Below are 19,686 nucleotides of genomic sequence, written 5' to 3' on the forward strand. Positions count from 1 at the left end.
AGTACTACGCAAAGGACAAGAACAACACAGTACTATGCCAGAGAACAAATCCAGGATATCTCCCGAGTTAGACAAAAAACAGGCAAAAAAACCCCCAAGAAATGAAACCCCACTCCCTCCCACCCACCCTCTCACCCAGCTCTAAGAGCAACGCACCCACACACACATACAGACACGCAGTTACTGTGTGTAATGACAGGAAGCACCTACAGCAGCTTCTGGGAAAACTGCACAATTTCAAGCTAAACAGACAAAAGATACTATGTTTAAAAAAATATATAAAAAAATTCAGCACCAAGTAAAAGACTTTTTCTTATTCCAAGCAGCTAGATAATGTTAAGAAAAAAAATGGTGAAGACCCTCAAGGTTATTCTGAAATAACCTACAGTTTTATAAAAAAAAGTCTCTCATCTATATCCTTGCAGTGGAAACCTAACATCAAAGAACTAAAATGCTCAGGCTGCTTGGCATTTTAATGGCTAAAAGGACATTTTAATAGACATTTGGAAATCCGAAGTGAATCTTCAGATTTAAACTGGGGAATAAACTAGGTATCTGAAGACGCTCTAGATAATACTCCAGTATTTCCTCTTCTTTCCCCATCTCATACTGGAGATGTATGTGGACTAAGAACAATATCCCTGTCCAAATTTCTTCTCTACCACTACTTGGAGAGAAACATTTGCATGGCAGCTCCTCCAGCTACGAAGATGCTGCGGACCTGACCTCCTCCTGCCTAGCCCCGATGACATCGAGCTTTTCAAACACCGCACATCGTTCCATCATACCACGTACCATCACGTGCCACATCAGTTGCTAACATTCTGATGAACCAATGGGTTACATGACCAACTGCAATTACGTGTAAAACCAAAATGCCCCAAACTTTTGAGAACAATATTACACAACAGACCTAATTTGTACTTGTACAGCACAATGGAACAAACCTAGAGACCCCATGCCTTGGTCTGACAGTGTGCTGTATTTCCCCTCAAAAGTTAAAGGACAGAGATTTATTTTTTTTTTTTAATTAAAAAAAGTAGAACATTCTACTAAAATACCACAGATCATATGGCCAATCCAATCTTTTAGTCAAGGCAAAATATGATAAGTTATAAAGTGAATTCTCCAGTGCTACAAGATGAAAACAAAATAATTGGGAAAAAAAAAGTTGGCTTCATATAATCATCTACTGGAGTTGCCTATTAAAATCATTATAAAATTAGGCTAATAAAAACTGAACAAATAATACACAGATCAGGATATATGTATTGACTTACTAGCATCTTTATAAAAATTTGAAGATATACACAAAAACACATCAACATTTATGGAACTGTATCCATTAAACTTAGATAAGACAACACAAAAAAACTAACAAATAGCTAAGATGTGGTTGACTGTAAGCACTTTGAGTAGCATTTTAATTTTAAAAGGTCAATATTTACATACTACATTAAATGCCTTTTTTTCCTTTTCATTTTGCATTGTATTTTGAATGCATGATAAAGAAAGAACAAGATAATGGTTGCAACAGATCTTCCAAGAAAGTTAACTTAAGATGCTCAGATTTAACTACGTGCTGAAAGAGAACATGGCAAGAACACATCCATCTAGCTTTACTCTACTTCCTTTGGGGTTTTTTGAGAGGAGACAACAAACAGATCTACAAGAGCTGTATTACCCAAACTGATCATTGCCAAGAGATCCCCTTTTAAGTTAGGATTTGAGAACTAACAAAACACAAACATTTTAACAAATGACTCACCTAACTGCTACTTCTGCTACTGAGTTTTTTAAGATATTAGAGAGATATGGTGACAACACAGGGTGTGAGTATGTATGTATGTGTATAATAGAACTGATATAGACATACATACGTAGAGTATGTTTACGTACAGTAAGATACCCAGGTACTGCAGTAAGCAGCTAAAATCACCACCAGCAATCCACACGTAACCTGTCTATGCACAAGCAATAGTTACTGCAACCGCCTTTAAAGAGGATGCATCTAGTCATTAAACAGGCATTGCTTACATTGCCTCCTACATTTAAACATATCTGAGGCGATTTCATACCTTTATTCTGAAGCCACACATTTGTCTCCAAAAAAATTTTTAAAAAAAAAAACCCAACTGAATAAAAATTCTTAAAACTTTAGTTGGCTGAACCTCAGCCTCTTTGGGAGGGATTCAAAACCCAAAGCGTGAGCATTTCTACAACCTTCTTTGACTTTTGAATCAAACCCATATTCTTAGGCTCCAAGAAACCCTCTAACCCCAATAACGTTTGCTTCTGACAGGAGAGCTGATCAACTGCAGATGTTCCTACTGCTGAACTCAGCTGCTGGCCTGTCTGGCATCTGCATCTAACCCAGATTTACAGACACACACTATGATCGCTCCACTCCAAGATGCGTTCCCAGCCTTCTCGTTACAGAGAAGCTGCCCCTGACAGTGTGATGAAGAACTGTTTAATGACTTGTTTTAAAGATAAGCATTTATTTCTCAAAAATAAAAATTACATAACCTGAGGAGGCCGCGTAGGGGTCCTAGTGCTCACGGTGCAAGGAGTTACACAGCACGGGGCAGATCACCTCGCATGAATCTTCAGGGTCGGCTCCCACCGGGCACTTCCTACCTGCGGCCCACTCTGTCCTGGGCTTGGGTCTACCCTGAAGCACTAATAGCACTTTACGTATAGCAATTGTGCTGGATGTTATTAAGTATTATGCATAAATGGGGAACTATACAGACCGGTGTAAAATTAACTTCCATGCAAAAACTCTCATGATGCTACTATGTCTTGTCACTAAATTGTAAATGGGCTTAGAGTACTTTTTCTTTTTTTTTTTTTTTTCCCCAGTGCAGTATTTCCAAAGTACCACATTATTTCAATGAACAAAGTGCAGTTTTACCTAGAACACTTTTGACAGTATTTATTTCTCAATAATTTTAGTAACTTCTACTCAATTGAAAATCTGGACCAAAACTACAAGAAAGCCAGTCAGGTCTTTGTGACTTGGTTACCATTACATCTTCACAAAACCAAAAAAATCTATGGTACTATAAACTTGCTTAGTTCATCCTTCCACTCTTGGCATGCCTATTTTGGGCCCCATTCGCAGCTGTTTCGTTACATACCAGTAGCGTTCTTCTGCGGTCACACTCAGGTAACAAACCTATAAGGTTTCTGTAAGACCCTCCTTCAAATAGTAGGTGGAGTGCTTAAGAGTATGTTAAAATAAAGGATGAAGCAAAACCTCACAGTCTAAAAACTAAGGAAATGTTCATAAAAACTGGAATCCAATATAAAGACGACATTTTAATAAGTTTATTCAAAAGTAACTGAAAAAAATTCTTCCTTTGGTGACACCATCTAGATGGTTCTAACCGAAAGGAAGTATTATGGATTTTACTTTGAATAAATTATAAGCTCCTTAACGTTTGCATGTAATGTCTGGGAACTGCCACATTCACCAGCAGATTCACAATGTCCTTATAGTCCTGTATTTATCGGGAACAACACATCAAACCAAGTCCTTTCAGTTATGGGTTTCTTATGGTTCAGCATTAGTCACAAAATAAATCTTGAAAAAAAAACCTAATCAAAACAAAGCATAAGGCAATCATGAAAGGCTAGACCAAAAGAACTATTAGGAATGCACCACTCTTCCTGTGTAACGTTTTTGAAGTGAGCCACCAAATATTTCTTTTTCCTTGTATCTGGCAATGTCAATTAAAACAATCTAGTTACAACTTGGAGTTCACTACCCCACGATGCTACTAAAGGGCAAGGATCCTTGTTTTTAAAAACCAAGGGAAAATACAGCAATGTTACTCCTACACAGGGTTTTATGGAATAAGTGGAGTTGGAAGGAGAAGATGGAAGTCTGTGTTGGAATAGGAAAATGCAAAGACAGACTTATTTACAAAGATCGAAACTACAATTTTCCAGTGTCACCTCCAAAGCTTCTCAGCATACTGCTATTCAGTGAAGTAGACCACGTTTAAATCTATGCAAGAATACCTTCTGTGCTCTCAGATATACAACATAACTAATGTGTTTCGTTTAGAAAAGCAAGTTTTCATTCAAATACCTTGCACTGAAGATAAGAGCAACCATTATCAAATATTCTTTGCTATGAAGAAAGTTTTTAAATCTTTCGATGTAAACGTTCTCTCTCAAGTCACTGTGGTCACACAGTAGGATCTTGAAGAACAGTGTCTACATGCATTGAAAGCATTTCGAAAAAAAAGATCTGTAGTTCCATGTGGTTACAACAGAATGTGAACAAATTGAACAGAAATTCCAACTTTGCAGATCCTCTCAAGTTCAGCTCTTCTGGAGGACATCTTACTGCTTTCTGTAGTTCAACACAGCAATTAAAGACTAAGCTGAAAGGTTTCACAACCCGATGGTTTTGCCACTGTGTCTCATGTAGCTCCACAGTACGCTTCTGTTAGTGTCAGGGTTTCTCTCAGCAGACATCACTCGACTATCAGTGCCACGTTTATGTGGGACAGATCTATCATGTGCCTGTTAAAAGTTAAAAGAAATTCAAGCCTCGTACTCGAACTGATTCTAGGGGTGGAGAACAGACAAGGAGGTTCTATGGGGGTCACTAATAAACATGCTTGATTGGATTAAGAGAAACAGAGCAGAGGAGACTGGTTTAATCATTTGAAGGGAGGGAAGGTATTGAGGCAGCAACAGCGCTTAATTATTTACCTGTGGAATTTCTGTTGAAATGCTAAAGCATGTGCTGGCTCCTTAAATTTTGCTATGGCTTTCCGTTGTTGAGGAAGCATCTGTAAACTCTGCAGAGACAAAAAGCCAAAACACACTTTTAATATTCACTTGAAGTTCCACTTAAATAAACCTCATTTTGCACCAAACCAATTCAAATTTTGCCATACTACTTTTCTCTTATTGTGGATGGAAAGAGGCTTCCAAGACTGCAGTCAGGGATCCAGCTGAGGGTGTTTGCATCAGCGCATTAAGCAACTGTACCAACTGGAAAACCCAGATCATCACTCGTTAAGTAAAGGCGACAGCTCTTCAATTCAATCCATACAGATGAACCAAACCTGCAGCCAAACTCCCAAGTAAGAAACACTCAACTGAGCAGAGCTCAACTTCATACACAAGCACCTGGAGACATTCACCTGAGGTACATTAAAGGATCAGGGCTTTCCACAGGTTAAACAGGACAGAACCAAGGAAAAGAAGTGGTAGGGTTTGGTCTCTAGACTGCATAACCTCACAATGTTTTAACAAAAACAAGTGGCTAGCTTTTGACAGATGCTAACCACCACACAACCCCAATGAGACTGCTTAGATCACCACTTCCAAGTCCTCCTAGCAATGGAAAACCATGCAACACACATCTATCCAGACAAGTCCATCTGACACAAGCTTCTCATACCATGGGAGCAGCATTTCACAATGCTGTAACCATCAAAAAAATCCCTATGTAGTATTGAGGTCTCCAAAAAAATACAGCATGCCTCAGCCAGGGCTTTGGAGAACTCATGTCCTTGCTCTCCGCTGCAGCAGGACGTCCAGGCAGTGCCAAGACGATCCCAGACAGCAGTCCTGTGGCCTTGGTAACGAGTAGTTACCAGATTTACTAAGATTAAAGCTGATGATTTGAGTTAGCACCTTAGTTGTAATAGCGTGTTTTTCAAGGAGACACTTGAGAAATGGGAGAAGATACACATTAAGCAGGTACACACCCAACAATCAACGAGAACATGCAACAAGTATCAGCATCACAGAAGTTCAGGATGGACATATTGCGGTCCTGTCATCCCACTGCCTGTAACACAGGCCACAGACATTTCACAGTAACTAGGTTAAAACGGATCTTCTGAAGGCTTCAATCGTAACTTTAAAGCTCCAAGCCACAGTGATTCCAGTATCTCACAGCAAGTTTGGGATGTTCAATGGCCTATGCTGCAGCACATTCAATACAGAATTGTTCCGATTCAGCTTCCAGTTTCCAATTGTTCTTATGGCTTTGGACGCAGAATTAAAGAATTACTAGTATTATTCTTTTCTGTGCATAAGTTTCTACATAAAGCCAACTCAGTTTTGTATTGAACTTATATATATATTTTTATATAAACATATACATATAAATATACACACACATGCATGTATGTATACAGGCACCTTAACACTTTTCTAGATTTCATTATAACCTCCTGATGGATAAGTATAAACATAATTCTCTGTTCCTTCCTCTTGCCTGGAACTCAGTAGTGTCGTCGCCCCACATTTGGATGATTCCGGCACTCCAGCACCAGGATTTTAAAATTCACCTGCAAAAACTCTGTATCATCATCTAGACTATTAAAACATGTCTTTAGACAAACAAGTACTCCGTGGGAAACCACATATAACCTCACTCGCTGACACATTTTAAGGGTGACATACTTTGAGATCTCTCAGTGAAAGAATTTTTAATCCAACTTACATGTTCCCTGTTCATTCAATCTAATGCAGCATTTTAAGCGAGTTGTCAAAACGCCTAGATGAAATTTGCTATTAAAATTGCCTACTTATATCTTTTTTGAACTGCTAAGACTCACATTGATAAGATGCTTGTTTAACAAGAGCCATGGCACCTGATAGGCATATTTCTTCATATCTGAGCCTGACAATACAGCTCTATGCTCTCTCTCTTCCTGTAACTTATCTATCTGTGATTTCAAAGTAATTAATTTTGGCAGTAACTACCTTGCACCTTTTTGTAATTGACGGGAAACTTCCCTCTCACCAGGAAAATCACAGAAGTTTAATACTCCTGTCACTCCTGTGATTTCAAAGTGAAAGCTGAGGAAAAGTTAAAGGATCCAGCAAACCTGATAAGCATCAGCAGGTTAATTTGCACTGTATAGTTTTTGGAAAGCTGCTACGACAGACAGGTTTAGCTAAGTCACTGAGTCAGTGCAACTTCTTAGTTTCTGAGCTGGTAGGAACAGGATCTAGCTTTAAAAAAAGAAAATACTTGGCAGATTATTTTTGTGTGTGTGTGTGTTTGTTCGTTTTTAATCAGAAAGCTCTTGACAAGGTTAAGCACATTTTACCAACTCGAACACAGTCACCAAGCGCCAACAGAAAACCTTGGACAAAGCTCAGTTCTCCTGGAGATTATCTGCTGGAGTGGGTGAAGGAGGTGCTGAAGTTTGTGTTCTTCTCCTTTTCTAACGTCACTTTATAACAATTTACAGAACTGTATCAAATACACATTCTCTTGACACCACTTTTCTGGCTAGAAAAGAACTAAGGACTAAGTAAGCCCTATCACCAAGGATTATGTTTTGAAGAGTAAGAACTAATCACAGCCATTAAATAAGATCTAGAAACAAGAGACTTGCAGAATTGAAAACAAAATAATCTGTATTGCAAAAATTGTATTTTATTAATTTATTATATTTAAATATAATTTATATATATTAAAAAAAGAAGTAAATCTGTTCTTTGAAAAAACCTGACACTTTTAATATGAGGAAAACCTGTTTGAATCACTGAAAGGACAAATATTTCAGAGAACAGTCGGACAAGAGGAGCTGGAAAAGAGTCCTGGGACGCATCCCTTCAGCTGTACCCTGCATGTCCTGCTGTCACCTGCTTCTCTTCCCTCCTGAACCACCTCCAGCCCTCTTGCTGACAGCTGATCCTCACAACAACGTCATGTATTACTCAGCTACCACAGAAGATTCTCCCGATGCTTTATGCTCCAAACCGCTGCCGTGATAAACAGCAGAAGCTGCATTCAGTGACTTTTTTTTTTCCACAAGAATCGAGCTATTATTGCATTAATAGTCTTGAGATGCAAAAAAACAAAATGTGATTTTGCAGTTTATACACCCGTAACGATAAATCATTACGAAGCTGCTCAGTAATCAGCATACAAAGACTTGCCTAAAGGAAGACATTCTGGTACAGTGCAGACTTATTAGCAAAATTATGCAAAGTAACTAAATATTAACACAAACAATTCATTTACACCTTCATATGAATAATAAAGTTTATTGACTGACTAGTTTGGGTATTATGTCACAGCTTGTTCTTATGTTGTATTAAGGCCTTATTTTCCAAAGCAAAAAAAATGCAATCAAAACACTAACTACATTTTAATTTTAATACTCAATTGTTTTGGCAATAAGGCATCAGTTCTTGGATAAGTCTATTGAAAAGCATCTTTATCAGATTTAATTTCACTTGTCAACACAGACAATTGTGGAAACAGAAAGGCAACCCATCTGGATCCTTCACTGAGCTGCCCAAACACCACCCATTACACAGCCCAGGGATGGGGCAACAACTTCTAGCATCAGGGTCTTCTCAGCTACTGCAGTTACACATGCCCTCACTTTAACAAGGGAGAGAATCAAGGCCTGCAAAACAAAAGGATAAACTAATGCTACACAAGTGATACTCCTGCAGTTGGAAACTGTCTGAAAAATGTTAATTCAAATTGTTTTAATACAAATTCTCAGCCTCCACTGCATGCATAAACAATGGTAGTGAAAATGATGCAGTCACTTCATGTTTGTTTAGGTATATTGGGTACACATACTTTATTTAGGTACAAAAAAAAAAAGTTCTGGTTTTGTTTTAACAAGAAAAAAGACATGTACTAAGCTAAGTTACTGTGATGGTATGACCACCGTGGCCTGAAATACTGCCATAAATATCTTTGCTGACAAAGATTTTTAATATCTCAATGTAAATCATGATCTACATTGTGTTTTCAAACAAATCCCCATGTATCATGACTTGCAAGTATGAACTTTATTCATCCTGCTAACAAAGATCTCTTGAAAAATTGTGTTCTGATTTTGGGACAGTATGCACTTACCTGCATTACTATTTAAACCCCGAGTTTTATGCTTAACAACATTGACTGTCAGGCACAGAACAAGTAGGTATGATTTTGCCAGACTCTGTAGGTCCTGAGCTGCTGCTATGCTACCCAGAGCAGATGGGTTATTGGCCAGACATACAAACTAGTGTTCCACTTCAGTGGAAACCTGAAGTAAGATAACTGCATACTCATCCTACTGGATTATTTCCATCTCCTTGAATGCAGGACAACATACAGTTTAGAGCTGTTCCTGCATTTAGATGATGTTAACAGCGATAGCTTGATGACGACATATTTTGGTGTGTAACCTGTGGAATTTTATTAGCTCAAAATGTTGTTCAAGGCATTATCTTAAAGTCTTACTTCACCAGCTTCTGCTTTTGATGATTTCAAATACACATGCTAGGAAAATACAAAATACATACAAAATTAATTAATTTTGCAGATCTTAATCATGCTACCTTGCTGGTTTAACACACTTAAATTTTTTCACCTTTTTTGAATAATTTGGCAGCCATTTTTTTCAGTGATAACATTCAGCTATTTCTAGCATCCATAACATTCTCAGTCTTGAGTGCTCGCACATTCACTACAAGGTGTTCTGGAAATAACCTAGAAAGCTGTTGCTTTTAACCATGCTCTTTCACCACTCAGACTACCCACTGTATTAGCCAGCTTGCTTGTAAAGAATGCTCTATAAGTTTCCAAAATTGTTGGTACCACTGTCTGACGTACTCCCTAATGTAAAAACCCCCACACACGCAAGCATTCATCTTTCGCTTTTACAGTAAAACCTGAAGTACTGCATTAGTTATGATACAGCTTGCACAAAAATAGATGCTCACCTATAATGTCTTCAGTATTACTTTTGTTTCCCCACAATACATCTAACTTGTATTTCCAACACAACACTGTACATCAGGACAGATTTAAACTCCCGTGATTTCTTTTCATACTGCCTAACTATCTCTGGAGAAGATGCTGTAATAAGTTAAAGAAAAGATTCACTGAACAAAAGGTCTTCTTCCATGATTCTCTATGTAACTAAATCAACTAATCTAGTACTTGTACATTTTTCATCTATTGACATTTTATTTTTGAAGTTAATGATGTTTATTTGAAATTAGTACATGTTCAGAGACAAGGGGTTTTTTTTTAGTTAATATCCAATATGAACAGAAACAACAGGATTTTAAAGGAAGCAGTTACATCTTATTTTTGGACTATGACCTCAATGGCTGCTAAAACTTCCAAGTGAAGCATGAAATCATGGACGTCTCTCCTACAAATCACTGTAAGAAGAGCCTTGAAGCAAGAGCTAACCATAACAGCAAGAGGCTGGAAAGATCACTGCCAAAGTAAGGCGAGGAAAAAATACAGATCTGAGAGAAAAAAAAAAAAGAATTAAAAAGAAATCCTCAGGGTGTGACAATTACCAGGAAGCACAGTAATTTTTAATCCTGAGGAAAATACTTCGTTTCACGATGTTTAATATGGGCAAAATTTACAAAATTCTAGTTTGCCTAGAAAAGGTTTTGTCCATCATTTGAACCAAACCAGACAAATGGACCTACAGGAAGTCTCTGCAAAAATATCAGTCCTTTGTGAGAAGTGCTAGCTCTCCTGCACCACCACATTTCCAAAAATACCACCAGGATTGCCAGAGGGAACCGTGCCAATGACCTGCTCCATGTTCAAGTCCTTAACAGCTAGTGCTATGGCTGATACCCAAGTGCCACAACACAAATATCTCGCATACTATTGGGGGGGGGATTTTCTTACAAAATCTAGATGATTTCTGTTTTATACTCTAAGGCTTGAGTAATGTCCTACTAAATGCATAACTATATGTTACTTAGAGACAGACATGTTAAGATCCCTATTAAATACTAATATTAATAATAAACGTTAACGTTCAGATACAGTAAGCACCACAGATTAATGGTATTTTGTGATGGGTTGACCCTGGCTGGACACCAGGTAGCCCACCAAACCCGCTCTATCACTCCCTCTCCTCAACTGGACAGGGGAGAGGAAAACATAACAAAAGGCTCATGGGTCGAGACAAGGACAGGGAGATCACTCAGCATTTACTGTCACAGGCAGAACAGACTTGACTTGAGGAAAATAGTTTATAATTTGTCACCAATCAAACCAGAGTAGAAAAATTACAAAATAAAATCTAAATCTTAAAAACACCTTCCCTTTACCCCTCCCTTCCTTTCAGGCTCAACTTTACCTTTTTTTTTTTTTTTTTTAAAAAAAAAAAACAACCAAACTTTTTACTCACAAAATTTCTACCTCCTCCCCACCAGCAACGTGGAAGGATGGGAAATGGGGGTTGTGGTCAGTTCATCACATGTTGTCTCTGCTGCTCCTTCCTCCCCAGGGGAGGACTCCTCGCACTCTTCCCTTGCCCCAGTGGGGGCTACTTCCCATGGAAAACAGCCCTTCATGAACTTCTCCAATGCAAGACCCTCCCATAGGCTACAGCTCTTCACAAACTGCTCCAGCGTGTGTCCCCTGTGGGGTCACAAGTCCTGCCAGCAAACCTGCTCAGCATGGGCTCCTCACTCCATGGGCCCACAGGTCCTGGCAGGAGCCTGCTCCAGCATGGACTTCCCCCTGGGGGTCACAGCCTCCTTCGGGGACATCCACCTGCTCCAGCGTGGGGTCCTCCATGGATGGCAGGTGGGCATCTGCTCCACCATGGACCTCCATGGGCCGCAGGGGGACAGCCTGCCTCACCATGGTCTTCATCACAGGCTGCAGGGGAATCGCTGCTCTGGTGCCTGGAGCACCTCCTCGCCCTCCTCCTTCACTGACCTTGGTGTCTGCAGCGTTGTCTCACATATTCTCACTCCTTTCTCTGGCTGATGGTCTGCAGCAGTTTGGTTGCCCCCCCGCCCCCAGCTTCTTACGTATGTTATCACAGAGGTGCTGCCACCACTGCTGATAGGCTCAGCCTTGGTCAGCAGCAGGTCCATCTTGGAGCCAGCTGGCATTGGCTGTATTGGACATAGGGGAAGCTTCTAGCAGCTTCTCCAGAAGCCCCCCCACTAACAAAACCTTGCCATGCAAACCCAAGTTCTGAAAAGTAATTCGGTGTGTTGGTTTTAGACCTGAGGTAGTACCACAGAGAAGCTAAGAGCATCAGACAGGTCTTCCTATAGTACTAATGACAGCTGTTCTCTCATTTTCAAAGAGCACATAATACTAAAGCAATCCGTAGTCTTATGATCTCCATTCTAATGATAAAAATGAGTCCATCTTTCCCAAAGTATCATGCCTCATTAGGAGTTTGATCTGAATTTAATATTATTCCATAATCTACTGATTTTGAAAGGCCAGTCAGGGGAGGCAGCAAACGACTGGCTATGCAGCACTGCCTCTGGAGATGGGCTGGTTCTACCGAGCATCATTTGACTTCCCATTTAACGGGAGGACACTCACATTTCCTCCACAAGAGATTTCCCTGTTGCCACACTGCGCTCCACTAGAATCTCCTTCCATCATGAATTCCTAAACTGAGATATCACATCCTCCCAAACGTCACAGCTCTGAGAAAACAACTTCATTCACATCTTCTCTTTAAGTTGACCTAGTCAGACGCTCACCAGAGGATGAAAACCCCTTCCCGGATCCACTCAGGTGTAAAGGATTGACAATACATACAATAACTTCCAAGGGATTTCAAATGACTGGTTACTTTACTGATTCAGGCGTACAGATCTACCATACAACACTTCTCAAGAACAACCCAAGATCAGAGGTATTCTGTGCACATTCCTATTCGACTCTGGAGAACAGAGATTACATTTTGACACATTCCCAGCATTAAAAATAAAAAACTGGTTTAGGCTGAGGAGGACTATTTTATATGGAAAGGATTTAGACAGCACAGAGCTCATACTGATCTTGACATCATCTCCTCCTTCTGCTTCCTTAGGTACTGCCATGGGAAGATGCAGTTCTTGTGTTGAATGGAAAACGCAATAAAACCAATATTCCAAGATCACTCATTTTTTAATTGAGAGTTTGCCTACAAACTATTGTAAACATACTACTTAATTCAACAACTTAAAAATATCAGCAGCTCTGGCTTTTTCTGTAACTGAACTATTGCCAGTGACTAAAGCATGAATATCATAACAGGACCATTCCCCCTGTAGACATTTCTTTAGGCCTACAGACCTACGCTGCTCTCAAATTTCTCCTTTACACACGCTCTGTAATTAAATCTACACTTTTACAGTATCAGTGAAAATAATATTGAAATAGCCTGTATGGTAACAGCAGCACAATAATCTCTAGTTAAGCTTCACTGCAAAATAAAGAACCTTGAGACAAGCAGCAGGACACCCACGAGTAGAAAGCAAGAGATCACTTGCAGAAAGCAAACATCTTTGACATCGAAACTCTCAGAGGTTACAGAGAGAAAGAAGTTAAAAGGGAGATAAAAGAGCACTGGGAGATGGAAACCAAGCAGGTAGGAGTGAGACTGGAGCAAGCACTCATTTCAGTTATAGCAGACACATTGGAAATAAAAGTTTCCTCCTTTCCTTAATTTCTTTCACTGAAGTAAGTGGACTATCTAATAGACTGCACATTCAGTTCATTGGTGAGTTTGGGATTAGGAGTGGCAGTCCACATGAAGCTGCTAAAAAAGGGTCTATGCAAAAAGAAAGAGTAAACTTTCCTAAGCAACATCATCTCCAGTGTGTGATCCAACCTGCTCTGCAACAAATCAAATAGCAGCACGGCAGGCACTTTCTAAAAAAAAAAAAAAAAAAAAGATCAGATGCTATTTATTCTTCCCTCCCATCAATAAACGCAGACACATTTTTATTATCCTTGCAGTCTCCTGACAAGTGAAGCATCTTTCCTGGGAGCCATTACCAACAGGCACAGAGGCTGGGACAGAATGTATTTATTTTATCCTCAGCTGTCGCAACTCATCCCTTCCACCTTCTGCCCCTCCTTCCTGCTTTTCTGCCACCTTTGACTTCCTACTATCTGCCTTAAAGTGCTCAGCTTTCCATCTCCATACGCAAGATGAGGTGAGAAAAAAGGATCTTCTGTCACTGAGATGGGCATCTGGAGCTCACATACTGCTCTACCGCAGGGCTGAACTGCACAGGCCCATGATGGAGCTGCTCTTCTCTTCCCTCAGCCCCAAGGATGAAGCAGGACTGCCCATATCTTCTCCCACAGCTCCTGCAACAGCTGAAAATGTTTTTACAGCTAGGGAGACCACACAGGTCACCACACCAGCCCTGCGCGCCTCGTGTGCCGTGGCACACAGAGAACCACTCTGCTGAGCCGCAACAGCACCCGTGGTCTGGACGTGCTCATCCTTGCGTGCTTGTTATTTCAACCAAATCGTCTTTAAGCCAAAAATAAACAATTTTGAACACAGTGTCAGTGCAGATAGCTAGCTGCCTTTACCCCAGCTGAGCACTAGGTAGCACTGTCACTCTAAGAAAGCAGAGAGAAGCACATCAACATGGCAATTTTTTTTCCCTTCTGAGACTAGAAAAGAAATTATGTTATCAGAGTAAAACTCGTATTTGTAAAACTACTCAACATACACCTACAACGACAACATTCTCATCACCTCTCATGCACAACAGTGGAGTTTTTCAAGTATATTTTTTCCTTTTTCTTTTTTTTAAGATCAGAATGATGATGTTAAATCTTCACAAAGCAACACTGAGCTTTTGCACTAATGTTTTATGTTGGTAACCATTTGATGTAAGAAAATGTGATTAAAGATGATGATGGAACACCTCCACAGAATGATCACTCAGCACACAAATTATCTGGAGATCTAGCAAATGATCCCCTCTACCTGCCACCACCCTTAAAAAAAATAATAAATTTGAAGGTGGCAATAACTAGAACATAAGCCTCTTTAGTCAGTATAAACATTAAACCAGAATTCAAGAGCACCAAAAAAATGTGCTGGGTTTTTCATGACCTTTACAACTTATTAGTAATCTACTTTAGCAAGTGGTTCTGGATGGATGTGTACTGAATGTCACTGCTCCAGCACAGTCCCCAGGAGGCTCTATTTTGGTGATGTGCTCTGTACTTTCCAGCACTTTGGTATGCATAATTTTATTTATAGCATGTAATTATTTTAGATTCAGCACTCAGATTTTACTGCAGGTATATTATTTGTATCTGAAAGCTTATCCCCTCCAGAAAGAGGCTGACAGCAAACCGTATGTTGAAAGGAAATACCTTTCCTGCTAATTTAATCACGTTAAACTTGTAAAATGCAGCTATGACTAAGGGGCTGTTCCTGCAGCCCCAAAGATTTTCTTCTATTCAATGTCTTGAGAATCTTAATGGTATCTTTTTTCTTCTGTATTAATAACAGAGGAACGATAACGAAGCAAGGATAAGAATTAAAGAGTCTTCAGTTATTAGGCAATAGGGGGCATTTCAAAGCTCATATATGAGAAAAGATAATTTTCTCTATTTCTAGGGTATGGAAGGGAAAAAACGCTGAATTTCCAACTGCAACTGTAGAAGTCCCCTTCATCTTCTCTTATACATGCCCAACTATTCCCAAACCCTGACTCTCAGAACCACCACCTCAATGCAAGCTGATGGCAAAGCTAGGAGCACTGAAAAACATAAATTGAGGGAAGTTTTCAACTTCCCTTCCCAAGGTTTGTGGCAAGGTACTGACATGAAAAAGCTAAAAATAAAATTCCAACCCTTTTGTACCCAGAAAAAGTAATCTCTTCCTCCCCATTCACTCCATTGATTTACAGACTTTTTCCGTAAATACGTTAAAACTTTCTGTTACACCAGCAAAGATCCTCTTCCTGAGAAAAACACATGCAGGATAAGCACACTGCAACAAAATCAGGAGCCAAACTGTGTGTTTGAAAATAGGAGCTTGTGTGGGATCAGTTGTTCTACTGACGCACCATTACGGAAGGTGCAGATTAAGCAGAGGTCCTGTACCAGGTGGGACAAGTGCTTGTGAACTACCCTTGTTGTCAAAGAGCAGAGAGATCACTGGGAAGTATTTCTTCTCCTCTAGGAGCTGTGCCTCGGTGCAGCCATTGCCACGTTCATGTCTTGACTGCAACAGAAACTGATACACGAGAAGCAATATTCAGATTTAGGAGGTATGTTTGCACGTTACTCTGAAGCAAGATGCTTGCTTATAAGTAGAGGCGTATGTTCTACAGTTTGGGAATCTTTACCTTTAAGCAGGGATTTGGTGTTAGGTAATTGGCATGTGCCATTTCAAGACACTATCTGAGCAGGAAGGGAACTCTAAGTTCTGATTCAGATTTGAAATTTCTTTTACAATTTCAGAAAATAAGCATGAGTTTGACGCGTACATTTCCCCCCCGAGATAAGTAGCATTCAGTGAACTGGTAACTCAGAGTTCAGTTCATGAAAGAAAGTTTTGCTGAATATAGTCAACAGCTAAAGATAGGATAGCCTGCATCTTAAAAGATGGAGTCAGCTACAACTGACTCACCTTCCCCTCCTCTTACCTTACTATCACTTGAACTCCATCTGAACCCGCTAAAAACCTGGGCACCTTGCTTAATTTCAAAAAAAAGCAGCTAGAATTTCTCATCTTGCTGTTTTCTCACAGTAATCATTTCCTCAAATCCCCCCTATTTCAGTTCACCAAGCAGCAACACTTCATCTTAGAAGATCAGAGCTCTGCCCAACCTGAGATCTCTCTGCTGTGGTCATGGCCGTGACCTGTCCTTGCCTCTCGCACATATTGTCCTCACTGCCCCAAAGCCCGCATGGCAAGGAGCCCTTCCAGTCGCTACTTGGCTCTTCAGTGACTCACTTCTGCACTCCTCATTGCAAGTCACTTACATGAAACACATTTTAAAGGAAGAACGAGGAAATAGCCAAGCATTCCTTCACTATCAGAGCCTCCTGATGATTCCCAGTTGCTGGGGATTTTGTACAGCACTGAACACAAACACTAGTAAAACCATTAATTTACAGCCACAAGGAAATCCACTTCAGGGTATTGACCTCTTTGAAAATCTAGCACCATTTGTATAAAAGCGATAGCTGTGAACAGGGACAACAGAGATTTTCAAACATTTCATTTTCAGTTAATGTCTTACAAGGCACTTAGAATTGCTGCCACTGCCTCCTCGTTCGGTGTTGTTAAAACTTCTGCGGCGCCGCTTCTCATGGTACCATTAAAAAAATATCCAAAACCAAAACCAAAGAAAAAGCTAAACATTGCACATGGTGGTACCAGTCTCATCATCTTCCTACAAAACGATCACTTCTCCCCTGCATCTCTCACTATCCGTACTTGTGAACGCCATTCAGTCTCAAACAAGCCAGGAAATTTCTAGCCATCTACAAGTCAGACTTGAAATTCCAGTGCTGAATTAGCACAAAATCCTTCTGCATTGGTAGCTAAATTCAAGCAGCTCCTCCAAGTACTACTTTCTAGATTTTTGATATGGAGAAAATAGATGATGCTTTAGAAACCGTAATTTCCAAAGGTACAGCTGATGCTGCTGCAAAAGTACAAGTTCTGTAGGGCACAGGGATGTGTCAGATCCCACTAGAAAATTAATTATCCTTTTCTTCCTATAAGTACATCCTCTAAATTGGTCTGTGACTTTGAATTGAGACACTAGATTTTGGAGTCTGCTATGAAACAGCAAGTACTGAATAAATTTTTTAGCACATTCTCAACTTCTCTCAATTGTAAGTAGGGTAGTGTAATACTACCCTGTGTAGCAGGGTTTCTATTAATCTCCTTCCAATATTCGCATACAAGATTTAGCAAGTAAACACTAAACAAACGTGCTTTGGAACTGTATGAACAATTTCCTAGGGTACTACAGAACATGAAGGGACAAAGTATTTTGTGAAAGTATTTTTGCTTTCACAAACAAATTAAACCTCTCTGAATTGATGACATAAATAATTCAGCATTATTCCATTTACTAAATTGGGAAGAAGTGAGGCACAAGTGCACTTCTTTAGGAGAGCAATATGTTTTGCAACAGAGGGATGATCCCACTAATACAGAAATCTCACAGAACAGCTCCAATTCATGCATTGCATTTGTCTGAAAACACTGATCCTGTCAAAAGCAGCACTCAAAACTGGAAAAAAAAAAATCCAAGTAAAAAAATTCTCCTCCTCTGTGTTTCATTATTCATTGACTGATATTTTCAAATGTACTAACAGTAAGTCAGACAGGGCCTCCTAAGCCCTTCAGTGCTGTGAAAACCTCCTGTATCCCTAAAGCCAGTTTAACTGATATATCAGCTACAGGAGGCAGTTTACGAACAGAAGCTTCACAGTAGATATACCAGTGTGTGTGTGTCACAACCTTGCTCACAAGCCTCTCCTAAAGAGAACCTTCTAACAAAACTAAAGGATAAATAAAATCCTTCAAAGGAGACTGTGTTTTCATCTGAAAAAGTAGATGGTGCTACATGGCACAAAATCTCCTCTGGGCAGCTGTCACTAAGTGCTCTTATCCCAGGACTGCAATGACAGGAAAAGGTAAATGTCAAAAAAGAGGGTAGGTCCAAGTCAACGGTTGTCGCAGTTTGAGCCTACCCAGCTGGCTCCAAAAGCCCCCCCGCAGCTGCTCACTCACCCCACCCTGTCCCCTGAGGGATGGGGAGGAGAAAATGCAACCAAAATGGCCCGAGGGTTGAGACAAAGGACAGGGAGGGCTAACTCACTAGTTATGGTCACGAGCAAAAGACAGACTCAACTTGGGGATAACAACATCAATTTAATACAAACAACTACCACCATCTAGGACAATGAGAGATACAACCAGGTCTTAAATATGACACACCTTTCCCCCACTACCACCCCTCTGGTCTTCCCAGGCTCAGCTCTGCTCCCTCTTCCCCCCCAGCAGTGCAGGGGCAGGGAATGGGGGTTACACAGCCCGGCCGGCACAAGGGGTCTCCGCTGCTCCTCCGTCCTCAGGGAGAGGGGCCCTCGCAGCTTCCCCTGCCCCACCATGGGGTCCCTCTCACGGCAGACAGCCCTCCATGAACTGCTCCAACATGAGACCTTCCCGCGGGGCCGCAGCTCCCCACAAACCGCCCCAGGCCCAGTCCCTGCTCCTCTGGCCTGGGGTCCAACGCGGGCTGCAGGGCGACCTCTGGGCCACTGCTGGTCTCCAGGGGCTGCAGGGGCTCAGCCGCCACCCCACCGTGGGCTGCAGGGGAATCTTTGCACCGGCACAGCTCCCCCTCTCCTGCCTCACTGACCGGGGTGTCCGCAAGGTCTCGCTCACAGACACAAACAGACAAAACAAATAGACAGCAATCAACCGCTTCCTTCTCTCTTCAATAGTTATTCGAAGAGGAGCCATTGGTCTGGCCTTGCCCAGAAGCGGGTCCAAAATTGGAGCTGGGGGAGGTTCTCAAAGCTTCTTACAGGAGCCGCCTCTGTAGCCCTCTCCCCCATTACCAAAACCACACCAAAACTCCACCAGACACCAAACCACCACAACAACAAAAACAAGGACAGCAGCCAAAAATACACTTGCTTTGATACGATCATTTGGCTTTAACAACCGCACAGAAGGGACAGGCTTGCATTGTCTAAGAAAATAACGGAGACAGCACAGGAGCTCCAAAATGAAGGAGACTCTTTTGCAGCAGGAATGTGATGCTTAGCAAAATCCTACCGCAGCTCCCCTGCCGCAATATCATCATGTGCTTGTCTTTGCTACCAGGTGTAGCGTGTGTGGGTGGGGGTGCCTTCAAACATAAATTACCAATAAACACACATTGTATTTAGTGTCAGGG

The 19,686-nt window shown here is 40.8% G+C and overlaps 1 protein-coding gene across 1 annotated transcript in view; it reads right to left on the reverse strand.

Annotated features, from left to right (window-relative positions):
* Positions 1-1,251: 1,251 nt before the first annotated feature.
* Positions 1,252-19,686, reverse strand: part of RBM33 (RNA binding motif protein 33) — a 104,307-nt gene continuing 85,872 nt past the window's right edge. The window contains exons 18-19 of the mRNA XM_086467467.1: positions 4,732-4,820; positions 1,252-4,539 (exon numbers count right to left, since the gene is read on the reverse strand). Coding sequence (XP_086323593.1) covers positions 4,491-4,539; positions 4,732-4,820 — 138 coding nt within the window. The 3' untranslated portion in view covers positions 1,252-4,490. The remainder of the gene's footprint in view (positions 4,540-4,731; positions 4,821-19,686) is intronic.

Source organism: Leptosomus discolor, chromosome 6 (assembly GCF_034619465.1).
Source record: "Leptosomus discolor isolate bLepDis1 chromosome 6, bLepDis1.hap2, whole genome shotgun sequence".
Lineage (NCBI taxonomy): Eukaryota > Metazoa > Chordata > Aves > Leptosomiformes > Leptosomidae > Leptosomus > Leptosomus discolor.